Source organism: Pipra filicauda, unplaced genomic scaffold (genome assembly GCF_003945595.2).
Source record: "Pipra filicauda isolate LSUMZ 115617 unplaced genomic scaffold, ASM394559v2 scaffold145_size1923396_pilon, whole genome shotgun sequence".
Taxonomy (NCBI): domain Eukaryota; kingdom Metazoa; phylum Chordata; class Aves; order Passeriformes; family Pipridae; genus Pipra; species Pipra filicauda.
In genome coordinates, this window is record NW_024103940.1 from 1237670 (window position 1) to 1264105 (window position 26436).

General features: G+C 35.8%; 1 protein-coding gene across 1 annotated transcript in view; it reads right to left on the reverse strand.

The window, feature by feature from the left end:
• The window catches only part of RYR3 (ryanodine receptor 3), a 214935-nt gene that overhangs the window by 86156 nt on the left and 102343 nt on the right, over window positions 1-26436 (reverse strand). Inside the window, exons 34-45 of the mRNA XM_027717007.2 lie at window positions 26205-26291; window positions 25588-25814; window positions 23697-24498; window positions 22995-23195; window positions 21715-21817; window positions 17306-17443; window positions 13456-13729; window positions 11723-11837; window positions 8866-8998; window positions 7853-7956; window positions 4887-5022; window positions 108-288 (exon numbers count right to left, since the gene is read on the reverse strand). Of these exons, the coding sequence (XP_027572808.1) occupies window positions 108-288; window positions 4887-5022; window positions 7853-7956; window positions 8866-8998; window positions 11723-11837; window positions 13456-13729; window positions 17306-17443; window positions 21715-21817; window positions 22995-23195; window positions 23697-24498; window positions 25588-25814; window positions 26205-26291 (2501 nt within the window). The remainder of the gene's footprint in view (window positions 1-107; window positions 289-4886; window positions 5023-7852; window positions 7957-8865; window positions 8999-11722; window positions 11838-13455; window positions 13730-17305; window positions 17444-21714; window positions 21818-22994; window positions 23196-23696; window positions 24499-25587; window positions 25815-26204; window positions 26292-26436) is intronic.

The window sequence follows — 26436 nt, forward strand, 5'->3', positions numbered from 1 at the left end:
TTTTGTATAATGCCTTACACAGCAGGGTCTATTATCCACTTATTGCAAGCAAAATTGAATCCGCTACGAAATCATCATTTGCCAAACAAGCTTTCACATTTACTTACTCTTCTCTTTTATATGCCTGGGAAGGAAGGTCACGAGCAGGATTCTCTGAGATTCTGATAGCTTCCTGCATAGCAGCCAGCAAACCATTTCCTCCTTCTCCCCTAAGGTCTGGCCCAAAGCACTCTGGTCGTCGAATAAGGAGCTTGACAACAACACTTGCATTTTCCTCAACACTTTCACCTGAGGACCAAAAAACACTATACAAACTTTCTCCAGAAATGTATACTTAAGTCAGAAGAAAACTTAATTTTTCTCCTAAATTTTACAAAATATAAAACAAATCCTCATCCTAATAGTTGAAACCAAAAGTGTATCAAGTTGGCATCATTGGATATGCTTTATCAAAACTATACTGAGGTTTAAAACTGCTAGTGTAGACTTGCCTTGCAGAAGTTTTACTGCATTAGAACTGTCCAGTCTAGAACAGTTCCCTTTGGAAGGTGAATTTTCTGGCAAAGACTAATCTCTCTGGTATAACGGCTAACAGTCCCAAGAGGCCAGAAGTCTGCTATTGGAGTGGGTGGGAAGGACAGGGAGAAAATAGAAAGAAGTCGTGACGACTCACAGATTTAGATAATGACTGTCTAGCAGAGAAACAGAAAGCCATGCATGCAAACTGTATTGGGTTTGCACGATCAGGTTTTGGCAGCAGGGAGGGTCATGGGGGTGGCTTCTGTGAGAAGCTTCCACCAGAAGCTTCTGCCAGAAGCTTCCACCAGGTCTGACAGAGCCAATGCCAAGACAAGGCTGACCCAATCAGAAATGGTGGTAACATATTTAAGAAGGAGAAAAAAGTTATTGTGCAGATGTAATTGTAGCCAGAGAAGAGAGGTGAGATGATCAACTCTGCAGACACCAAGGTCAGTGGAGAAGGAAGGGAGAAGGTGCTCCAGGTGCCGGAGCTGAGGTTCCCCTGCAGCCCGCAGTGCAGACCATGGTGAGTCAATGAGTCAACTGTGCCCCTGCAGCCCATGGGGGCCAGTGGGGGAGCAGAGATCCACCTGCAGCCCCTGGAGGAGTCCCACACTGGAGCAGGTGAGAAAGAAGGCTGTGAACCCATGGGAAACCTCAGATTGATAGAGCAGCTTTGGTGGATATCTGGCATCCAGCCAGGGTCAATCCACCACACAAGCAAAGCAGAAAGATAAATTCATTCACTGTTTCCCAGGCAGATGTCTAGCCAGTTTCTAGAAAGGACCCCAGTACACATAATGGTTGTTTGGAAAGACAAGTTCCATAATCACAAATGTTCCCCTCTTTCTCCTCATTTTCCTGAGCTTTTATTGCTGAGCACAATGTCATGGTATGGAACATCCCTTCAGGTAGTCTGGACCAGCTGTCTCACTTGTGTCCACCTCTTGCCCACCCTGAACCTAACTGTGGCCAGCGAAGGAGGGGAAGGGGCAGGGTATGAAAACAAAGGAGAAAGCATTCATGCTGCACAGACACTGCTCAGCAGCACTCAAAAGACTGGTACATTATCAGCACTGTTAAACATAAATAAAAAGTGCAGCACTAAACAACTTGCTATGAAGAAAACTAACTCCATCCCATCCAGACGAGGGTGTGAGAGTTCTTTGAATTTTAACAGGCAAACTAAAGCAAGGAATGTTGCTTAACGTTATATTCTTGGTATTTCATCAGTGGAAAACTCATTTCAGAGTTTAATCTTCGCAATACGACTAAAGAATAATAAATTGTATTTTAGATTGAATATACCTAGAGTAAAATATCCTGATACTTTCCATTGCATGTTTAAATATTTGTTAAATTTGCTTGTTATTTAAAGCCTGAAACAGGATACTTCTTTTTTCATATATAAAAACTGCACTAAAATCAGTTTTAAAGATCACGGCTTGCCTGAAACAACCCCATTTATAAGAATCTTGTTTGGGAAATGTATGTATATTTTAAAAGCGAAAAGAGTTAGTTTAAGTATTCTATAAATTCAGTACAGGCAAACAGGTTGTGAGCTAGGTGCTTGCTGAATAAAAGTCATTAAGAAAAGGAATCTTCATATAAATGAACTCTTTCCATGTAACTAACTGCTTTGTGGACTGCAGTCAAAAGCTCAGTTTGTGGTTAACTGCAACTGTTTAGAAATTCATAGTGGCTATCTTATAAAGAATACTGATAATCTATAAGATGATATGAAATTAGGGGACATGTAGGAAGAAAAATTGCAAGAAAAGAGACAGTTCACAGTCAGCGAACTTATGATTTCAGTAGCCTGGACCATCAGTATCTATATTTCGCACGCAAGCTACAATATTAAATCAGTGCAGAATGACAGTAACAAGTTCATATTAAACTGAATGTTGTAGTTTTAGCAGTCACCAAAAAAACAGGACTAGAAACTGTAGTTTAGCTGAGAGCAGCAGTGGTGTTACCAGCCAAGTTGTAGTCAATGGAAGACACCACTGTAGGTGAGATAACTGGGACTGACTGGCTCTAGGAGCAACTAAACACTTTAAACTTGTCAGTGTTGTATTTTTCCAACTTAAAACACTGGTATGATCTTAATATGGAACACAGGGAACATAGGGAGAGAGAAAACAGCCTCAGCTTGCAGCCAGGGAGGTTTAGATTGGTTGTTAGGAAAAATGTCTTCAGTGAATGGGTTGTTAAGCATTGGAACAGGCTGCCCAGGGAAGTGGTGAAATCACCATTCCTGGACATATTTAAAAGACATGTAGATGTGTTGCTTAGGGACATGGTTTAGTGGTGGACTTGGCAGTATTAGGTTAATGGTTGGACTCAGTGGTCTTACAGGTATTTTCCAACCCATAAAGGTCTTTTCCAGCCGAAAGGATTCAATGATTCTAAACTTTATTTACTGACTTTGCAGAGATTCTGCCTTTTGTTTAGGGTAATTTTCTTATTTTTTCTCTTTTTTTTTTGTCCTCCTTTTCACAGAGCAAGGAAAAAACCAGGATTTAATCCAATCCCAAAGTCAACCATTTTAGTTTCATTTGGCTAAGGCCTTCCAAGTGAAAATTTTAGAAATAATTAAGTAAAATCTATTATCAAAAAAACTCATTACATACCTCACTATAGATATACAAATGACCATCAAAACATGCACAACATTCATATAATTAGCAGATACTACCAAATCCTTGCATGTTTTATGTATGTTTTGAGGAAACAAATAGAAAACACTCTTACAAATTGTAAGGGGCTGTTTGAATCCACGTTGCAGAATCAAATAGCAAACACAAAAAAGCACTACCAATATTGGCTTGAGTAGCTCATTTCCAATACAATTTAGATTTAAATGTTAAAAATTTATCTAGATTTGGGCATTTTTTGACACACCAGTGATACATTTTGTAAGGATTGCAATTTCTAGTAAAAGAAAAAAACCCCTTGCAGGTAGTTTTAATTTAGAATGTGCAGGAAAGAAACTTGCTTCAAGAACAAAGGTGAAATTAATCCTTAATATCACTCACTGAAGTCAATAAAAGTTTATAAAGAGTTATTAGTTCACATTTTCAACTGCTTGTACACTGCATTTGTCATTAGACTCTTATTCTGACCTTCTCTGTATATATATTTCTTTTTCATATCCCTTCTGATTGGATATCAAACTGTTGAAAATAGCTTTAATATCTTGCAGTCTGCTCTAATTTACCTCATAGGTCAAGTTAATGAAGAATTTTGCTTGAAGAAAGAAGCTTTGCTTATTCCAAGGATTCATTGACCAGAACCAAAATTCATTCATATGTTTACAAGTGTGTTTGTTGCTTTTATCTCAAAACCCACATTTTACTAATTTATTTGTAATTATCCTCTCAAGGAGAGGACACAAAGAAATTACTAACCTAATTTCAAAAGAGCTGAACCGTACCCAAACCCGTAATAATGAGAAGATTCAAAACCCCAACCAGAACTGTTTTTCAGAAATAAAACCACTGAAACACTTGAAATTAAAACTTGATTCTACTGACTAGCAGTCCATCCATCAAAGTTTACTCTAAATAAACTAAATAAACTATCACAAGAAAGACTGGAGTTATTTTCATCTAATTTTATAGAGCACTGTTAGCATTTATTTATACTGTTTAAAATTATTTCCCTTTCCCTCCCCTAGCTGCCCTTTAAAATACTTTCCATATTGGCAGATAAAACAGGTGGTACACTGATAAATCTTCTGGTCTCATCTAATCTCTAATCTAAATTACTATTTTGATGAAAAAAAGATTCACTTGAGCTGAAGTATATTCTTCAGTGGCATTTAGATAAGTCAGATTTGATTTTAACATATTTACTTAATAAATTGCAAAAGGAAATTGCCCACAGAAGCAAGTTATCGAAGATTTTATCTTTTTTGAAGATGTTAAATGTAAGATACAGTCAGGAAGCTTTACAAACATCAATTGCTCAGGGTTATGGAAATTTACTTTTTGTAATGCAAAATACCTTAATTATAAGCCTCTAAATCTCCCAGTGGTGTAGTGGCCAAGATAGGTCTAAAGTCAGTGCTCAGTGGTTATGTTTATAACCAGTGTATGGAGTATATGTAAATATTTGAGGAATCATTTGCAACCATAACAGATTAATCTACTAATTTATGTGATTTGCAAAAAGATTAAGAAAAAAATACAATTAAGAAGATTCAAAAAATTTACAATAATTGGCATATACCAATAATCTTGCATTTGTAATGAGAAGAATATGCATTAACCTCTCTTCAGTCATTAACACATTTTTATGGTTAGGAAAGTAATTTAAAGGAAACATTTGATGGAATTTGGATGCCAAGAAATTACACTTACTGTTAACAAAAACTGCAAATCGTAAGAATGACAGGTAACGTTCACCCTCTATGGGGTTCCATCCAATGTCTGGATATCCTTTAGCCAGCAATACTGGACAGCTTTGCAAACCACAACCTGCCAGGTAGGTAACAACCTACAATACAGAAGCGATCATTTATTCAGGTGTTCAGACATAAATTTCTAAACATACCTATAAAAAAAAAAGAGCATAGCATTTTTTTTTAAATCAACATTTTTTATATACTAGGCATTTCACCTAAGGAACTATCAACGTCATTATTTTATCAGTCATGGTTTCTTTTGATGATGATGAAAAAAGGCTAGCACTCTTTATTTCTGAACTTACCTAATTATATGACGACACAACAATACAAAAACAAGAACAAATGTGGAATGTGAGAAGTAGAACAAAATATTGTAGATTCTAGACCTATTTAAAGGACATAAGCAACCGCTAAAATACTATTTAACAACTTTAAAGTCATACCAATAGCCATGTAGGGTTAATTTGCTACAACAGCAAAATAAATATTACATCAAAATTTTGTATATTGTAATTCTGATTTTAATAGATACGAAAACAATTACATTTTGCAAGAGACTGATAAATATCAATAAACAGTTTTAAGAGTCTGAAACCAGAACAATTAAAAATTTTGGTATTATGTAAATTCCTAACACAGCATTTCTTATCAAGAGGAGTATCTTTAACTAAGAGAAATCTTAAAGAAATTATGAAAAAATTCTTTAATTATAGTAAACTGAATTTCTGAAAGAGTTATATCTCTGCTGATACAGTACCCAAATTGCCTCCAAAAGGCTGCAACAGATGAAAAATGGGCTGATGTGAAAAACTTGCTTATGACAGTATGCAGTAAGGAAGTTACTCAGAGCACTCTGTGCAAAAAGTATGCAATTCCTAACAGGACTTGATAGTTTTCAAGCATTCATTCAGAAGATATAAGTGAAATGCAGCTCATATAAAATGTGATAAAAACAGTAGAATAAATCTCTTTTTCTTCTCTTTTCAGAAGTTGCAATGTTACCACCAAGCCACATAATTTTAACCTATTCAGTTTACTCCAGTTTATCATCAGGCCACGGGATACATTCCTTGTGCAGTCCCCTATCTTCCACACATTCACACATTTGCAGTAAAAAGTTTAAATTTCCAATGGCAAAAGGTCAAAAGTTAGGTTGCCTATGTGTAATTAATTTGCTTTGAACACAGGTTTTATGGTACAAACTTTAGTCACATAGAAATGCTGTATCATTTTATGAATAGGGGATGTCTGCCACATTCATCAACTGATAGCTAGACAGTATTAGTTTTTTCTTGTTATTTGGTTTATAGATGTCTTTACTGAATAACATCCACATACTGCACTAGGTAAAGTTACTGACTCAGCAAAGGCAATATGTTACAGCCAATACATTACCACTGTTACAGCTAAAATGACTGATGAATTCGGAAAGCCCAATCTGAGACATATACAGCCTGATTTTTCAGCATAAAATACTGCTTATGTTGCAGTTGATATATGTAAGTGTTCGAAAATTCAGTACTTGTACGGTGCCAAGTATTTCAAGGTAAGCAATCAGTAAATTATAAACATGCAGTTAATAATCAACAGTGAAATTCACAGAATCACAGAATATGCCAAGTCGAAAGGGAGCCACAAGGATCATTGAGTCCAACTCCCAGCCCTGCACAGGACCATCCCCAAGAGTCACATTATGTGCCCAAAAGTATTGACCAAATGCTTCTTGAACTCAGTCAGGCTTGGTGCTCTGACCAGGTGCTGACTTGCTCTACAGTACTTTCCATGAAAATATAAGACAGTCGCTGGTAGTGTTCTAGTCACTAGTGTTGTATCCCAAGGGTTGATATCAATACCATTTAATTTCTTTATTAATGACAGGGCAGAGCATACTCTAGGCAATTTTGCAGGTGATACAGAATTGATAATTCTTCTCAACACTAATTTTTCCTAATCAGTTTATTTCCGTACTGTCTCACACCCTTTCCATTCATATTCTTGTCTCTGTCTTCTCCTAGCTATTCCCATAATATACCCATTTATTCCAATTTCACAACTTTTCCTCTCCTACACCACATGCTGATCACAAACACTCCCACAACCAGTTCCACTCTCATCACAGGATCCTGCCATACTGCACAGAGATTTTCCGTGTGCTAAGCTATCATTTAGGTGCTTAACTGTTCCCTCCATTTATATTAAATGCTGCCTTCTGTTTTCTGTACTCCAATGCAGTGTTACCACATATCACTTCCTTTTGTTGCTTTCCTCCTCTTGTGACTCTGCACCCATATTCCATCTCTAAATCTGTTTTTCTCCTGCAATATACAAAGAACTTTCATGCAATTTTTTTATATTTTACCACCATTTCTAGTTCATCCTGCCTCTCCTCACATCCCCCTTTATTCCTAACCATTGCCAACAACTTGAGTCCCGGATTCAGTTTCCCACTGCAACTACTCTTCAAATCATGTTCCACCTTTCCTCTTCAAATACTTGCCCTTCCATTCTCTTAGCTATAAGCTTCATCACCACCAATCTCTATGATTTAAACCAAAAGACCTGTGTCCTTTTTTCACATTCTCCTCTTAATTCTCTATTTTTTTCTCCCCAAACAATGCTTCTTGATATTCCTGTCTCCTGTTTCATGTCTTTTTTCTTGCCATCCTTTCTAGCTGATAACAATAGTGAAAAGATGCCTAAAATAGAAATAAATCTCTTTTGCTGTGATTCCCAATAAGCATAAAGCAAAATAAGGGAAAATAGTGCTCATTCAATCTTACCATAAAGCAGCACATACCTAGAGCAGGTATTTCTGAGGAAATCATATCCAAGAATTACTATGATCAAACTTGCCCTCTTAAACCCTTCTAGCACAAGTACACCATCTAATAAATAGGTAAAAGGTCAGTGACCACTTACCTTATCAAGGTCTGGCTCCTCCAATGCAAGTGCAAGCTCATTGTTGTCCATAACAGAGGCTGCTGCAACATCTAGCGGTGTCGAACCTCTCATTGAAGGAAATGCTGCAGAAGTCAATAAACACTAATTAAATTGAGTTTGCAGTAATCACATTCATGCAGCAGAGGGCAGCGATCTCGCTGGAATCTAGAACATAAATATATTCATAGTACTTTGTAGGGCTGTTCTTCATTCAAGAATATGGTCAACTGTTTTCAATATCATGAAAATAAATGCTGAAATTTTCTTCTGACTTGACATCCATATCTATAAATATACTCAATCACACTGGTTTCAAATGCAGATGAAAAAAACAGTATTAACAACATAGCAAATCAGAGGAATACTATTTCTTTAGCAGAGCAACATGTTAACTTTGTAATTCTGCACAACCTTATCAATTCCAGATTTTAAAATATGTCTAAATTTAGCCAAAAGAGACATTTCAAGCTTCAGTTACCTGTTTTCTTTCTTTAATCTTTTCCCATTTTCTGTGTTTATTATGGTCAAATGCAGGCATGAACAGCTAAAGCACTGTGAAATCACACACTATCTTGCCTTGTTATATGTTATTATTATAGCCATCTATCTAGCCAACACAATTTTCCTTGTATTACAAATCTAATGCACATACATTAAAAAACATACATTCAGTATTCCAAAGGAAAAATATGAAATTTACTTCAGTGGTGTAAACTGCAGAGGCAAGGAAAATGAAACCAGATGAAACAGGCAAACACCACGCAGGGTCAATTTAATCTTAGATTTCAAATCACAACTATTTTGAATAGAACTATTCTAATACAATTCACAGACACATAAGGATGAAACAAAAATGATTAAAAAAAAAATTAGAGGTGAAACCACAAAGTGGTTTAAGCATGTTTCAATTTGCTATACTAATTAGACACTAGTCTTGTGATATCACGGTTGCTCCTACTCTTGCTTTTAGCTGTTACAGTTACATGACATACCCAGTCCAACACTGCTGTTTTCCAGTAAGTAACTGAGATGCTCAAACATGGCCTTTTGGTTTTGACGACTAATTCGACAGAAGTAACACAGGAATCGGCAACAGCTTGCTACCATCTTAGGAAAAGCGATCTGCTGAAGAAGAAAGTTGACAAAGCAGTGAAATATGTTAATTACCAATCTGTTCCAATTCTTCTTCCTGCAGTCCTAACAAGGAAATTATGGTGAAGTTACCAAGGTGATAAGCATCTGACAGTTGCTTTGGTTCTAACTTAAAAAAAGAACCCACATTTCCTTTTTACTTTCACATTCATTAGGCTATTAAAATGTTAAAAAATCGTTTTGCAGAGGACTATAGGGGACATATAAGGGCAAAAAATGCAGAAATAATTCTCATTAAAGCAATTTGCAGACTAGCAAATGCAGTTATACAAAAACACTGTCTTAGCAGCTTTACAATAACAAGGTCGACCTGCAATATTATATCACAGAAGAATAAAGAATATTCAAGAACCTCAGTTTCTCGTCCCATACTACAATAAGAATATACAACCTGAAATTAACAAGTTGTGCCATTCTCACATTTTACTACAAGGAGATGAAAGAACAAGATCAAAATGACAGATTTTTCTGTCTGAATTATTAAATTTACCACTATATAGCACGCGTAAAAAAGTATCAAGTTCATTTGCAAACCTATGTCCTAAGGATACTCACAAAATTAGTGAGAAAATTCATTACCATCAAGAAGAATTATTTTTTAAATAATCTTGCTTGTACCCTTTAGACACAAGAAGGAATATGTTCTCTATATTATATATATTCTATAATATTCAATCCCCAGATTACAGAGATTTTAACAGAATGTGTGACATAACTTTGTTTAGAAAACTATGTTAACAGAAATACTGCTAAAAATTGTCATTTCAGAAATTCCTCATTATTGTCAGGAATACATATAAGTATGGAATTCTGAAACTTCCAATCATTAGGAAATGATTTTGAAGTAAAATAGGTGGTTGTTTGGGATTCTTTTAAAATGAATGAATGACCAACATCACAAACCCATATGACATTAAGGTTCCAAAATTGTAGCATCTAAAGACACAGACTTTAAAAGAACTATTTTAGGCATTAAGGTACACACTAAAACCTAAATGTAATGAAAATGTTCACAGCTTGCCCAATAATTTTCTGGGATATACATTTCACAAATAAAGTACCTTTCCAGGATTTTCTTAGCCAGTAATAGCAAAAGTTACTGAGATACCTTCAACAATATCAGATTCCACAGATATCCTCCTCTGGTTTTGAGTAATTTATTAATAGCACATCTAGAAAGAAGCCTGACATGAATTTTCTTCAGTTTGAACTGACAAGTTTTTACTTTCCCATCATTCCTTCGGAGCCATTACATCTCAATACAGTCACATGATAAAATCATTTATTCCAAGAAGCTGGAGATTTAGTTTAAACCATCTGCTGCCACAACCTGGAAAAATGCCCAGTCCCTAAACTAGAGACTACATTGCGTAGTTGCTCTTTCCATCTCTCAAAGATATAACATTGAATAGTAAGAAATGTCCGTGAGGTACCTAACTCTCTTCATGAATTTCATAAAGACAGCCATAAAACAGGACATTTTGGGTGGCCAGACACATTCAGTGCTGCAAGAGAAGGTTACTAAGTAATTTTCTAAGTCTTCATTTCCTTTGAAGGATATCATTTTTTGTAGACTTCCGTTACTAACATTTTCTATGAAAAGATTTTTAATGGCATTAGGAGGTGTTGTGGGGTTGTTGTTTTGGGTTGGGTTTTTTTTAATCACCTGTGATTATATGTACAAGTTGTAGCAAAGCCAGAGCATTGTAACACTTATAAATTGCCAGAGTATTAATCATTTTGTAAGTAATTGTAACTTGCCTTGAAATTAAGCAGAAAAACTAAAACCAGGATGCGAATACTTTGCAACACTGTAATTGTATAGGCAGATGCAATGTATAAGTATTTAAGATAATTATATGAGCTATAGGACCAAAGAGATAAAGAAAGGAGGATGCAGCTGCACATGGAAGGCAATCAACAAGTGAAAAGTTGACAGACAGGGAAAGGATAAGCAAAAGGTAGTAAAATGTTCCAAATACAGAAGAAGAATCAGTAGCCGAGCAAAAAAAAGAAGATAAGCAATAGTGAGATCAGAGGAGACCCTTCTTTTTGGAATGGAGGCAACAGGTTAAAGACGTCAGGCATAAGCAAAGGGAAGAAAGAAAATAGAAAATAAGCCCACTTTACTTCTCACTTTCCTCAATAGTGAAAATTTTCAGTTAGGCTCCTCAAAATTTATGCCACTCTGCCTTTAAAATAAGACATATATATGCAAGCATAACACTAAGAAAAAGGTGAGCACAGAACTGCAAGAAAATTATTGCTCAATTCAAGTACATAAATTCGAACATTCAAAATTAGTTGTTAGTCTCTTATTATAGTTTATTGGTAATAATACTTCATCTAAGATGAAGAGGCATATTTTCCTAGCACAGCTACATCTCCAATAAATGCAGTTAAAGTATGTATTTAATTTAAAATAAGAACAAATTCTTTTACAATTCTATTAAAAGACAAATGAAACACCTCTAACATTTCACTCACTTTCTAAAAATCAAGTCCTAGACTGCTGGGCTTCTCTCTCTAGTACTATAAAACATATTCAACTTTTATCATTAATGGATATTTTAATTTGGAAAAGCAAAATCTAGCTTACACAAGGGCAATATATTATTGTTTGCTTCTTAAACATCCTAGTATACTTTTGGACAGGTTCAAAATGTAAAACGCATAACAAACTTATGGTGAAATTACCTGAGATTTGTCTCCCCCAAGCACATTCACCATCACATCCATAACAGTCTCATGCATGCCCAAGACTCTCATTAAGTTTGGATGCTGATAAAACACCTTGTTGTTCATTATATCTCTAAAATGGAAGAAAAGGAACAATAAGTTTTTAAAAAGAACCATTTTAATTTAAGTCAATGTATTATTCCAGAAACATGCATTCACTGTAGTAACATAATTTCAGATTCTTAAACTTCAGCATAATACAAAAACACCTGATAACTAAATACTTCGTATTTCAATATGCTATTATTCCTTGTGGATTCTTCATAATAAGAATATTAACTTTTAAATTATTTCAAAATGGCATTTCTCATCTCTAAATTGCTCCTACTATCAGTTCTGTTTAAACAAAAGAAATGTATTCTGTGATGATCTAAGTGAAAAAGAATATATTCTGTATGTTTTAAGTTGAAAGTGGGGATCAAGAAAATAAAATCTAATCATGTTTCTGTAGTAACACCTCTTAATTAATTTCCTCAGTTCACAAAGTAGAAGACAATAAACAGACAATATTCAAGGTCACCAGTTATATGTGTTTCATCAATATTTCCATATTCTGCTAGAAGAAGTGAAACGGCATACAGTCCCATTAAAAAGGACTATTTTAACTTTTTCGCTCTGCCCACCATCATCTCAATATGTTCTAGAATTCACTGCATTGGTTTCATAATCCAGAACACAATTTATATGTTTCAATAGAATCCAGGATTAGATTATAATAGAATCCAGAGATTTCTAACATTTTAAGGCAACCTGTCAAAAACATATGGCAAATAGCAGGCATCATACCTACTTTAAAGAAATACCGAAAACTGAGAATAGATGACTCACAATACAGTACCCCTGGGAAGGTGACTATACACATGCCATGTTCAGACAAAACTTACCCTTTATCCGTCATATCCTACAATTGTTAAATTTTCTCTCTTTCTAAATACACCCTTTTATTCAAAGTAATTGATTTTCTGTGATTTTTTTTCCTTAAAACATTAAATGACCTGACCAGCATTTATTCACTTAAGAGGCATGCAGGCATGCAGGCACGCACTGCTTAACAGAGGTAATTTCACAGCAAAGATGCAGGAAAATATTCTCACATCATCAGGTGCTATTTAAAGGCAATTTTGTATAACTCTAATGCAATAGAGGATAAAATGAGCAGTCTCCTATGTTCAAACACTTAAAGCTGCCACTGATGGTGAAATAATAAATACTAACCAGTTAGAGATATTTCAGTTCACAACACCACTTTCCTGGGTCTACCTAACTGCTCGCACAAATTTCCAATTGAAAAGATGCCAGCAAGTTTATTTAATCATGCATGAAATATCAAATTAGTTTTAATTTTGGGAAGGATTTAGTATAGACACCAACAAAGATTTTAGTGATCTCCTTCTCCAGAGCTGCTAAAAGATGTACTTTGATGGGGGTTTAAGCATTAGGCTTAGCTACAGTAAAAAGAAGTCCTTTTTCTTTAGATAATACCTTAATTCACAGATCTTTGACCCATTTGATAATGCTAGAGAGATCAATTTGAGCCACTTTGGAAATATATGTGAAAATGAAAATTTCTAGTATATATTTTCATTTCAGTACAGCATTAATTTTCATTCAGGATCTAAAATGACAGAATTTATTAATATAAAAAAAAAGCTTCACACCAATTTAAAAATAAAATTATGTTAATTTCATACCCCAATCCATTAATCATCAGCAGTTCCTCCTCTTTTCCCATCCTCACACTGAGAAGGGAGCGAATCTGGCCCAGTGCTGCAAGCAGATTAATGGTATCCTTCACAGAGGCAGCACTAATAGTATATGCTTTCCTCAGAGCTTGCAGCAGCTCACCAATGCTGTCATATTGCCTACGAAGGAGGCTGTACATAATTCGAACTAATTCAGGATCTTGAATCTGATCTTCTTGGGACCAGCGCACCATAGTCTGGGATATGAGTTGTTTCAGTGTAGCTGAAAGTAAAATACATTAAATGTTACTAGTTATTCCAACAGAAAATGTAAAAAACATGTATTATAGTAAAATACTATATTACAGTAGACAACAAGGCAGTTGTAAAACAGCAAAAAAAACACAAGCAGACTGCACAGGATTTTTCAAATTGGAAAAACAACTTTTAGATCTTTCAAGGTAAGTGTGATGTTCTTGAGAGGAGGAAAACAATAAACATCTACTTAGCATTCAAGTCAACACCAGCCTTTTTGGTAATGAAAAGTTTTTAGTTGATCATGACTCTAAGAATCATCCTTGTAAATTAAATGCTACATTTAGATTTTCAATTTATTCCTCATTTCTATATTGTCACTGTCACTTGGGAATACACTTTCTAAAAACATTATATTGTTTCGAACTGCAAAATACACATTGCTTGAAGCAGTTCTGTTGTATACATTACACTGAAAAAAATTCATCTGAGCCCAGAGTTTAGGAAATTTACCTGAAAACTAGAAACGTTTTCCAGGCCTTGTTGAGATCAAGTAGAAAAATATTATCTTTATCTTAAAACAATGCAAATTTCTTTCTTCTATTGCCAGTAAAAGTTCTTCCAATGGTTAAGAATACTCCCCTCCCACTTTCCATCACAAAAGTGTTTATAACTAGTGTAGATCCATTTGGTTTTGTGTCTACATTATGCTTTCATTTGCTAACACTTCTCCCTTACAGTTTACTTAATACCCATCATTAATTCTGAGGTTTTGTTCAATAAAATGGCTTTTACTCTATGGGGACAAATTCTGTTCTTCATAGAGATAGCCCTATTCTTAGTGGCATGTTATGCTTTATCTCAATTTTGACTTGACAGTTACTAAAGTCCTATAATTGTTATTAACACTGATGTGTTTATTCTCTGAATTCCAGCTTGTTTTTAAATACAAATTTTACTGATCCATCATTAATACTAGGTTAAAGTGCTGGCATCCTCTCCTTAGGGAAAAGTTCATTTGTGATTAGAAATGAACATATGCTTAGAGGAAAGGAAGACTTACTTTTAGAAAATAGTTCCTTCTTTTGAATATTCACACTGAGAGTATTTATGACCAGACACTCGAGGCTCTGGAAACAGGCGCGTGTCATATACACCACCACCCCTCTTCATGCATATAAGAGGATTGGGGTACCTCAGACACCCATTTCCTTTACTCCCTGAATTCCATATCTATTGGTGCGTAAAGGGGAAGTGCACACATGGACTAAAAATCATACAGTCTTCAGCTACAGTCAGGTATATAATATAATATAAGATATTTATATAAATTTTCATAATGCTTTGAATTACTTCATCCATGTGCATACTTGTACCATGCATCACTCCAAGTATAAACCCAAGCCTGAAGAGATTATGTGAAATTTCTAGAAAAACAGACACTGTAGAATCATTTGTCCAACTGAATTTCTTGTGACAGGAAATGAAATATATGAACTGCTCTGTTCCAAGGACCAAACACCATGTGCCCTGAGGCTTTAGGATTGAATACTTCCTGATTCATGACAATAGAATGCTTATGAAGCATGGAGAAGAAATGATACTTCCAGATACTGAGTAGGTCCTGATACCATTAAAGAGGAGTCTGATGCTAACAGACTCCTAACACTGGAGAATTAAACCCTGTTTCATGCAGCATATCAAATTATTATAAGCCTTAATGTACTTATAAGATATTAGCAAGCTTAACAGACCAAAATATGTTTTCAGATCAGGAAAAACACACTACAGTGCTTTACATAACAAGCAGAGCATGTAAGAGGTGTCATGAGTTATAAAATAACTCTGCTGTCTAATCTCAACACAACTCTTGATGAAATGATTCTCCGAAATCAAACTAGCCACTCCAGGTCTGTATAAGGACCTCCTGTCAAACTGAGCAAATTGGAAATAGGAAAGAAGCAACCACAATTGCCAAGTGCAACCACCACTGAAAGACCAATCTCAAGTAACTTGGAGAATTCTGCACATGATATATGGATGGTGCTACAGAAATTTAGAGATGGAAAACCCAATCCTGATTCACAAGGGCACTAAGAAACCTCAGCAAAAGTGTGTTCTAAAGGAATCGCAGAATCACAGAATTTGCTGAGTTGGAAGGGACCCACAAGGACCATCAGACTCCAATCATTAGCCCTGCACAGGACCATCCCCAAGAGTCACACCATGTGCCCAAGAGGATCATCCAAATGCTTCTTGAACTCTGGCAGGCATAGTGCTGTGACCACCTCCCTGGGGAGCCTGTTCCAGTGCCCAACCACCCTCTGGGTGAAGAACCTTTTTCTAATACCCAACCTAAACCTCCCCTGACACAACTTCAGGCCATTCCCTCAGGTCCTGTCACTGGTCACCACAGAGAAAAGATCAGTGTCTGCCACTCCTCTTCCCCTCACGAGGATGTTGTAGACTACAAAGAGGTCTCCCCTCAGTCTCCTCTTCTCCAGGCTGAACAGACCAAGTGACCTCAGTCTCTCCTCATGTGGCTTCCTCTCAAGGCCCTTCATCATCTTTGTTGCCCTCCTTTGGACACTCTCTAAGAGCTTAATATCTTTCTTCATTGTGGCGCCCAAACCTGCACACAATATGCAAGATGAGGCCGCCCCAGTGCAGAGCAGAGCAGGACAATCCCATTCCTCATCCGGCTGGTGATGCTTTGCTGGTGATCCAGGAGGACAGGGTTGGCCCTCCTGGCTGCCAGGGCACTGCTGACTCATATTCAACTTGCCATTGACCAGGACACCCAGGTGTCTTTCTGTGGCACTGCTTTCCAACATCTCATTCCCCAGTCCATACATCCAGGGTTGCCCCATCCCAGGTGCAGAATCCAGCACTTCCCCTTGTTGAACTTCACGTGGTTGCCGATTGCCCAGTTATCTAATTTGTTGAGGTCTCTCTGCAGGGCCTCCCTGCCTTCGAGGGAGTCAACAGCTCCTCCCAGTTTTGTGTCATCTGCAAACCTGCTTAGTATCCCTTCCAGTCCTGTGTCGAAGTCATTTACGAAGTTGTTGAAGGGCACGGCACAGGGCCCAAGATGGTGCCCTGCAGAACCCCACTAGTCACAGGTCACCAGTCTGATGTCACCCCATTCACTATTACCTTTTGTGCACATGTATCTCAGTACTGAGATGCATACAACGTCTCATGCAGCAAGGCACAACTGAAAGGAAAATATGTCGTAAAGAAGAACTTCTGCATTTAAAAAACCCAAACCATAAAAATCAAAACTTCGGAAGTTTGGAATGCTTGAGTCCAGATTATTGAGCCATAATTAACTTTTTTACAGTTCTTCATAAGGAATATGCAAATTTTCAACCCCAGAGTAACCGATCTTGATCCAAAATCTTCCACTCATTTTTAACTTCTTGTTAAATGCATTTGAAATGATCAGTGTGCAGGAAAATGGTTCTAAGTGATAGAAGAAACTTAAGCAGGTAGTCTCCTTCTTCAGTCCACTATAAAACTTTATTAGGAAACACACTCCTGTTGACTGTGTAAACTTTTAACACTTGTATCATGGAAGTATTTATGTGGAAAGAAAACTTACTAGGAGATTTCTCTTCTTCCTCCTTAGGTTCCACTTTTTCTGCTTTTGGTGGACCTTTGATTTTGTACATTAATGAACGCAGTTTGCCAGTCAAGGAGGAATCTTCCTCTTCCTCTTCCTCTTCTTCTAGTGGAATACCTTAGCAGATAATAAAATTGCTTAGAAACTAAGCTTAATCTTTGAAGTTTAACTCCTTAATTATTTAAACAATACCAAAATATCTATAGGAATATTTTTTTAACTAACAAATTTCATACAGAAAAATTAAAAAAAAGTAGTAAGGCCAGCAGCTTTAACATGTTAGCTACAGTAGCACCCCTCAAATTATTTTCTCTTCAGTACATATACTCCTTATATCCAGATTTATAGTATTATTTTTTCAATATTATGACCAAAGAGGTAGAATTTCCTAAGAATCTGCTATAGCAATTAAATATGACTCAGATTCATATTTGATTAAATATGTGATCCTTTGTTTCGTAATGCAAAATGTAAGCTAAAGAAAGAATTGTATGGCTATATCTTACAATATAGTACAATTTTTCAGTTGAGATATTTAGCAGTCATAAACAAAAATATTAACTGAATTTAAAGCTGTAAGAAGGCAAACGTTCAGAGATTGTATGGGTGACATTTGCTTTTCATGAAAATGTGTACAGTGAGATGGGATGTCACTTTGCAAGGTAGTTTAATACAGTTCATCTCACTACACTGCTTCACAACCATTCGAAGTCTTAGCGATGACAACTCTTAGTGATGACAGACACCACATTTTATGTGCAGAAGAAGAGAACATCTAAGCAGGCTCCCTTCAGATCAAAGCTAATTGTGCTGAGATGACATGTAAGCTTTTGCAGTTTTTCTGCTTGTCAAAGTGAAATTGAGAAAAGTAAAAGTTTTCCAGGCTGGATACTAGAGACACAATGTGGAGCAGATGGAAAACAATAAACCGAGGCTAAAACCAGTACTAAAAAAAGAAACTAAGAAAGGAAGAAAGATCTGAAATGTAACATCATGTTGGAGAAACTTAGTGGCTGGCAGCTACCAAGGGGGAGGTGAAATTATGACTAGGAGTGACTAAGTAACTAGGAAGAAAAAGATTCAGAGGCAGTGGGAGGAAACGAAAGAACTCAAACTTGAAATTGGAGACTAAATATGGAATTTAAGAAATGGAGTGAAACTGGTTGGGTAAAATGAAAAGCTAAGAATGAAGGAAGGTTACAGTTAGTTTGGAAAAAGTAAGAACAGGAAATGTAGCCGGTATTGAGAGGAAAGAGAAAACAGACAAGAATATTAACAAAAGAAACTATCTGGCACTGAAATAAAAGCTAGGCACTGGACACTGGGAGGAAAAGTCTTCAGAAGCTGAAATGGACAGACAAGAAGAAATGCACTGGGATGATGAGTTACCCCATTCACTATTACCCTCCGTGTTTAACCTGCGAGCCAATTGCTCATCCACCTCATGTGTTTATCCAACTGTGGGCTGGACATTTTGTCCAGAAACATACTATATGAGACAGCATCAAAAGCTTTACTGAAATCCAAAAAGAGTGCATTGATTGGTTTCCCTTGATCAACTACGTAGGTTACCTTGTCATAAAATAAAATCAGGTGGGATAAGCATGACTTTCCTCTCCTGAAGCCATGCTAGCTGTGACCAGTGACTGCATTGTCTTTCAGGTGTTTCTTAATACTTCCCAGAATAATTTTTCCATGACATTATCAGTCACTGAAGTGAAACTAATAGGTCTGTAGTTTCCAGGGTCCTCCTGCTCACCCTTCTTGAAAATCGGGAGAATGTTCACCAGGTTCCAGTCAGCTAGGACCTCTCCAGATTCCCAGGACTGCTCAAAAATCATCGAGAGAGGTTTTGTGATGATGTCAGCAGCTCCTTGAGGATTCTGGGATGAATCCCATCAAACCCTATAGATTTTTAGGGATCCAGCTGCAGCAGTAGATCCCATAAAATTTCAGGGTCGACTGGGAGTTGATCAGTCTCGCAGTCATGGTCCTCCAGCTCAGGGCACCGAGATCCCCTTGGTCTATCAACCATGTTGAAGACAGAGGCAAAGAAAGCGTTAAATTCCTCTGCCTTGTCTCTGCCCCTGTTTGTGAGGTGACCATCCTCATCCTGTAAGGGGCTGATGATATTTCTATACTGCCTATTGCCATTAATATGTTTGAAAAAACTCTTTTTATTGTTCCCCACATTTCTGGCCAGCTGCAACTACAGCTGAACCCAGGTAAGTGTGAATTTTATATTATTCAACAAAATATGTTGTAATTTTTTGGGGGGGGCGAGGGGGTGTTTAACCAAGAAATTACACATTAAAGTTATGATAGAGGGCTCTTATTTTGCCAGCAAAATTAACCACTCAGAGTTAGGACATGCTAGGATTAAGACTGCCTGATAACTTTAATTCAGAGTATTTCTTATATTCATTATGAAAAAGCCTTTAATTACTTGATTGCCTACATATTTTTCCACTTAGATGGCAAAGTATACTTAGCAGTAAAAAGCTGATTAAACATTCCAAGCGGACCTCCTTCTCCTTTATCTGCAGCTGTGATTGCTTAGTACTGATTTTCATGACCAAGTCAGGCCACAGAAAATGAGGAACATTTATTCACAGTGACCACCTATGATAAATCTCTGTACAAAGTAATGAATATGGTTTAGTTTAGAATCCATAGGATCTTTAAGCTATTTTAATCATGAGACAGTGTTTTCTCTATCTTCAGCTCTTTTTCATTCAGCATATATATTTATAATGTAGTAAAAAAAATAATAAAAGTACATCCCTAAAAAGAATAAACCGAACACATGTAAGAACTAGTGTTTCACTTTATGACAAGATGAAGAGTGATCAGGAACTAAACTAACTCAATGATCCTACCAGCCACAAGATTCCAAGGAAAAATAAATAGAATGCAGAGTTAAGATATTTCCAAGTAAGTTGTAGGTCTTCCATAATCTCCATCCTGGAGACTCAGAGAACTCTCTGCTGCCAAAGGAGCATTATTTTTGAAAACCAGAGGTCAGATCAAGGGCTATGTGATTGAGCAATGGAGATGACAGTAATCTTTTATAATGATAGACATAATAAAAATATGGAGAAAGAGGAGTAACTATGAGGATATTAACTATTCACTTTAACATTTGGAAAAAAAATGATGGAATGAAAGATGACCCACTCATCTTTGGCTGAGGCTAAGGCTGAGATAGTTGAAAAATGAAAATTGGCTTATCATGAAATCAGTTTGATGGCTGCCAGAGATTCTATGAGGGTACTCAGATATGTCAGTGCAAAATAATAGCAGAAGCCTTAACAATACAAGCACAAAATGGTATTGGAGGCACCATGGCTACAAAGAGAAGGCAGAAACTTAATAACATTAAAACCATGTAATTCCCTGAACCAGGTAACACTGGTTTTAAGGATAGCCAAAGAAGAAAGAACTAGCAGACTGTATTGGTAAACATTTAATGATGACCTCAAGCAAACAGGAGGACAAGAAGGAACCGTTAGGATTACCATGCTCTTCCTGGGGAAGAGCTTGAAACGCTATCAATTCACTGTAATGACCCTGGCCCCTTCTTTGTAGACAAGACGGATGACATCAACCATAGGACCAAGAAACATACAGGAAGAGTAACTATGAATATATCTACCAAGTGTATCAGTTTTATCTGCATAATTACTGGGAAGGAGCAGTAATAACTGGATGACTCAGACTATACGCTAGTAAATGGGCTAATAAATCCATCATTGTCTGGATTAGACTAAGATCTCAGTAGACTAACAAAAGACTTTTGACATCAAAAAACCCACATAAAATTGCACAGGAAATCCAAATTCAATGACTGGGGGCAATTCAAGCTGTAGTCTGCAGTGCAACAGTGTTTTATAATGAATGACTCTCACAGTTATGTATACATCAGGAAACTAAGCTAAAACAGGTATAGCACCTCACATCGAGTGTTTTTCCTCAAATTTTCTACAGCTTAACTTCACAGCAATTATGTTTCCTCAATATGTTTTATATGCTTGCACTCATACATGTGCTTATGTAAATCTTTTAAGGTAATCCAACCTTCTTGTTTGAAACATTTATTTTCCCCAATGAAGTCTAAAACTGATATATAAACAGAATAATACTGGACAATATTTAATAGATATATAACAATGAAACTTAAAACCATGCACAAGTTTCCCATATTTTTGTAATATACACCAAAGTTTGTCAAGAAAGTCACCTTGTAGACAGGAATCACAAGGCTAGGTTTTGCAAATGAAGAGAGTAATACATCTAACAAAAAAACCTCTTATACTAGTATATTTTTAAACTGATCTGTCAAGTGTCAAAAAGACAAACAAAACCTGTATCAAAACCTTGCCACTCACCACAGTGAATTAGAAGGTCATCATGAAATTCATATAACTCTTCCCGAATCTCCTCTGGACAGGGACAATCCTCTCCCAGTTGAAAATTCAGCAACATATTAATCTTTAAGAGAATTAAAACATAGTTAAAACACTGAGGTAGCCTAAGACATATTCTAATATATAGCCATACTTTACCTGTTTATAATCAAATTAAAATAAAGCACAAATTTCTTATACAGTTTAAAGGAAATACTCAAGCAATGATACTTTGTAAGCTTTAATTATGATTAGCATACCAATACAGAAAATGTATCAAGAATAGTGTGGCCAGCAGGACTAGGGAAATGATCGTCCCCTATACTCAGCATTAGGGAGGCTGCACCTCAAGTACTGTGTTCAGTTCCGGGCCCCCCACTTTAGAAAGGACATGAGATACTGGAGCATGTCCAGTGAAGGGCAACAAAGCTTGTGAATGGTCTAGAAAATACATCTTATGAGGAACAGCTGAGGGAGCTGGGTTTGTTTAGTCTCGAGAAAAGGAAGTTAAGAGGGGCCCTGTTTGCTCTCTACAACCTGAAAGGAGGTTGTAGTGAGGTGGGGCCTGGTCTCTTCTACCATGTCTGCAGTGAGAGGACATGAGGAAATTGCCTTAAGCTGAGACAGGGGAGATTCAATTAGATATTAGAAAAAATGTTTTCACTGTTAGGGTGGTCAGGCATTGGAATAGGTTGCCTAGGTTGGAATAGGTTAAGAGACGTCTGGATCTGGCACTGAGTGATGTGATTTAGTGGTTTAAGAGTTGCAGTGGTAGTGCTGAGTGGACTGTTTGACTTGATGTTCTTAAAGGTCGCTTTCAATCTTGACAATTCAATGATTCTATAATTCTATAGGGACACTTGATAATAAGACTATTTCCTAGGAAGAGAAAAAAATATTTCTAACATACACATGTCAGTTCAACACTAACTTCATGCTAACTTTGAGCAACTAAGATTATCATCATCTTACAGTACTGGATGAATCTAAGCTCCTCAGCACTGGACAGTAATATTCAAATTTTCTATGCTGTTGAGAAATCTTTAGTAAAAAATTTGAGAAATTACTTTGGTTTACGGCTTAAATTCTAGAGTAGAGGCTTAAACATTCTGACATTCAGTATTTTGTGGCACGAAACAAATTTTATTTCAAATTCATTTTGATTCTCCAGCAGTTCAAATGGTAGTTTATAAGTCAGGACTCTACTTTATCATCATAAAGAATTTATTTAATCTTTAATTCAACCATATATTTAGTATTACCTGTTCTTGAGGAGGAGACCGAAATTCTTTAGTCTTCTTGGCAGTCAAAGCAGCAGACATGTTCAAGGCTTGCATGAGTTCATTGTACCTGTATTTCTGATTATACTGCAATTTTGATACGTAACGGTCTGCAAATGATACAATTGCTTCCACTCTATGTTGTAGTTCACAGTCACAAAAATAATTGAGTAAATGACACATCTAGGGTAGAAAAAAACAGACTTAAGATTAATTATTTTACGAACTGTGGGAAAGAACTGCAGTGAATTGCAGATATACTGCATCAGATTGTAAAAATTAGACACATTTTTCCCACATTTTTGTTTTAACAATGTAAAGGTGAAAAAATGTTGTACAGTTTCATTATCTGATCAATAATACTACATTACGTTCACAGTTTTTCACTCCATGCACCCAAAATATGTAGACAACATGCACTAGTTTGGCTTGGAATGGTCCTTTAAAGATCACCTGGTCTAACACTTTCCTTTTTACAAAATAAGTAAGTATCAACTTATCTATTTTGAGTGTAGAAGAACTGCAGCAACATTAAATTTGGTTATTAAACATGAGGTTATAAGGCAAAGTGGAATTAAAGACCTTCAGAATTTCAACTCTTTTAAAGTAGAGAACAGATAAAAAGTACAATCTTTTTTCCATCAAGAGTAGAACATAAATAATACATTTATTTTAAATGGTCACCTGAAGCTTAACAGATTCTGGTAATCTTGTCTGCAATAAGCCCTTTGCAGGAGCTTTTGTTTGTTTTATTGCTTTCTCCCCAGCTTCGACATCTTTTTCTTCAACTTTTGTAACTTCTTCCTTCTCTGTTCTTTCTTCTGTTTCTTCCTTGTGATCTCCAAACACAGTGGGATCAATAAGGAGTAAAATCTGCTTCACATCATCATCATCAAAAACACCCATTATGAGCAATGTTGCTATCAGTTTAAGAACAGGAACAAACTGGAATGCAACTTGTCCTCCAACAGGGTCCCGTATATGAGCACCGCTACACTGTACTGCCTCTGTTAACATACTTATGGCCTTGGATTTAAGTGTCTCAAGGGGTATTTCTGGACTGGATGTCTGATGTTCTTCAGTGGTCGCAATAAAGCATGGAGTAGAAAAATTAAAGGCTGGTTTCAGACAAGTGCTAAGCCCTACTCCAGGTAAACCATGCTTCTTTGTTTCATTGGGATACAATTTAATAGTTCGAGTTTCATCTGTAACTGGAATGATAAATTCATTGCTCATCATGAGCTTGGCTTTCTTGGCATGCTCTAAATGAATACTAATGAGCAAGTCGTAGAATCCAGAACGTAGAAGTCCAGGTAAGTATTGATTATCTATTGTAAAAAATAGCTGAGATATGTCCACATGGCTACAAAGTGCATAAGCAACTCTAGTGTTACCCAGAGCACTAACTGAGCTATAGAGTTTTAAAGTGTGGTAGTGAAACTTCATCAAATCTTCTTGTTCACACAGTTCCAAAATATCAACACATCTGTTAGAAAATAAAGAAAGGAAAGAGAAAACCAATCAATCCTATGAATAAGGATTTATTACAATTTTTCTTTGTAAAAGAAAAGTTTTGTGATCTCTGCACATTTTGGTCAGTTCCTCTTTAAACCACTAGTATTAAATTAATAGTAACTAGTCTTAGTATGTGCATCGTCCAAACACAGTAAATGGTGGCAACTGAGATTGTTTAAAATTAATACTCCTTATGAAAAAAACAACCCAAAATGGAAGGTATAGGTGCTTTTTGAAATCTATGGTAAATTAGAACTTGTTTTAAAAATAAATATATTTGCAATGCTGAAAATCTGTGTTACTACTGTCACTAAGCTGTGCCTTTCTAGTTTACTCAGGATTAGTTTCATTTTTTCCACAAGACACAGTATTTTTTAATCTTTTCTTGAATTCAGTTTTATGAACAATAAATTAAGTTTTTTATTGAATTATTAAAAGAAATTTAAAAATAACTGATAAAAGTGCAGCAGTTAAATTATCTTTCTGCTATACTTTTGTTGATAGTTTGATTTTTCACTGGTTATGATATTTGATATTTGGACAGATCTTTTTTATCCTCATTTTGAAGATAAAATCTAACGAAAATCTAAGAAAGGCATGACCTTGTCAATAAGAACATAAAAACTTAATTCATGTAAATTCAGAGCAGATGATACAAGAACAGATTACATGCTTTTATTACAGAAAAAAAAAATCAGCAAATTAGTACTTGCATATTCTTTATGTTTGTTTTTTTCAGGCTGAGAAAAATCTTTAAAGATTTTTTTATAGATCTTTAAAGATCTAGAGATTTAGGGTATGTTACTTTATAATTTAAATAAAATCAAATAGCCACTTTTTCTCTCATGTATGCAAAAGTCATCACTTGGCATTAAAGTTCAATCTCTTGTACTTAAATTTTCTGATCTTATCTGCTTAACTATTTTTATAGTAGATAAGATGAGAAATTCTCAACAACTATGGTGTAAATATTCTCTAAGGCAGGTTTAATCAATACTCTGACATCCGGTTTCAATATACTATGTCCACATTAAGTAATTTTATTTCCTTACAAATGTACCTGTTTTCTTCTGGGATATGAAGTGCCATCATCTGCAGAGGTTCCAAACACTGCACAACCCAGCCATGACGTTCACTGACACGCTCAGTTTCTACTCTCAGAAAGCTGTTTGGCATTCTGCTCCATAAAACAGGTGTAATTGTTTGCACATCAAGGCGAGGGGGACACTGAGGAACAGGATTTCTTTCTTCACTTTTAAAAATTGCTGCTGATAAAGGCATGGTATTCTGAAACAAAGAAGTGTATCAAAATATTTTTGTAATGTCTAATTATAAATAAACTGACAGCATTAAAAGGAAGTATAACTTATAAATAGCAAAGAAATCATAGAAAGATAGACGTTATTACAACAAACAAAATCCATTAAATAACCACAACATTAATGGTGTTCTGCTCAAACAATATGAGTTTATTTTGACAAATGCAGATAAACAATTAACTGCATATATATTTACATTTACAGAAGTAAACACAGAATTCAAATTAAGATTCTTGCCCTTGATTCAATTTTCCTAAACAAATTCAAGTGAGCAGGAATCTGCATAACAATAAACAGATTTAAAAGAACACCTGTACATGAAGGTTCTCTTTTTATAAAATATAAAAATATTTCCTACCTTTAATTTACCAAGTTCAAACTGAACCAAGTTAGTGCTTGTAGGCTGTAAAAAAGCCGCTGGAAAAAGCTTTGTGTTTGGTTCAACCTAGAAATGAGATGAGATTGAAATGTTTTAAAAATTAAAAATGCAAAAAAATCTCCTCCCTGAATATGATATAAAATAAATTCTGTATGGCTTACACTTTATCATCAAATGACTCCAGACACTTTATTAGAGTGGTGAATAGTAT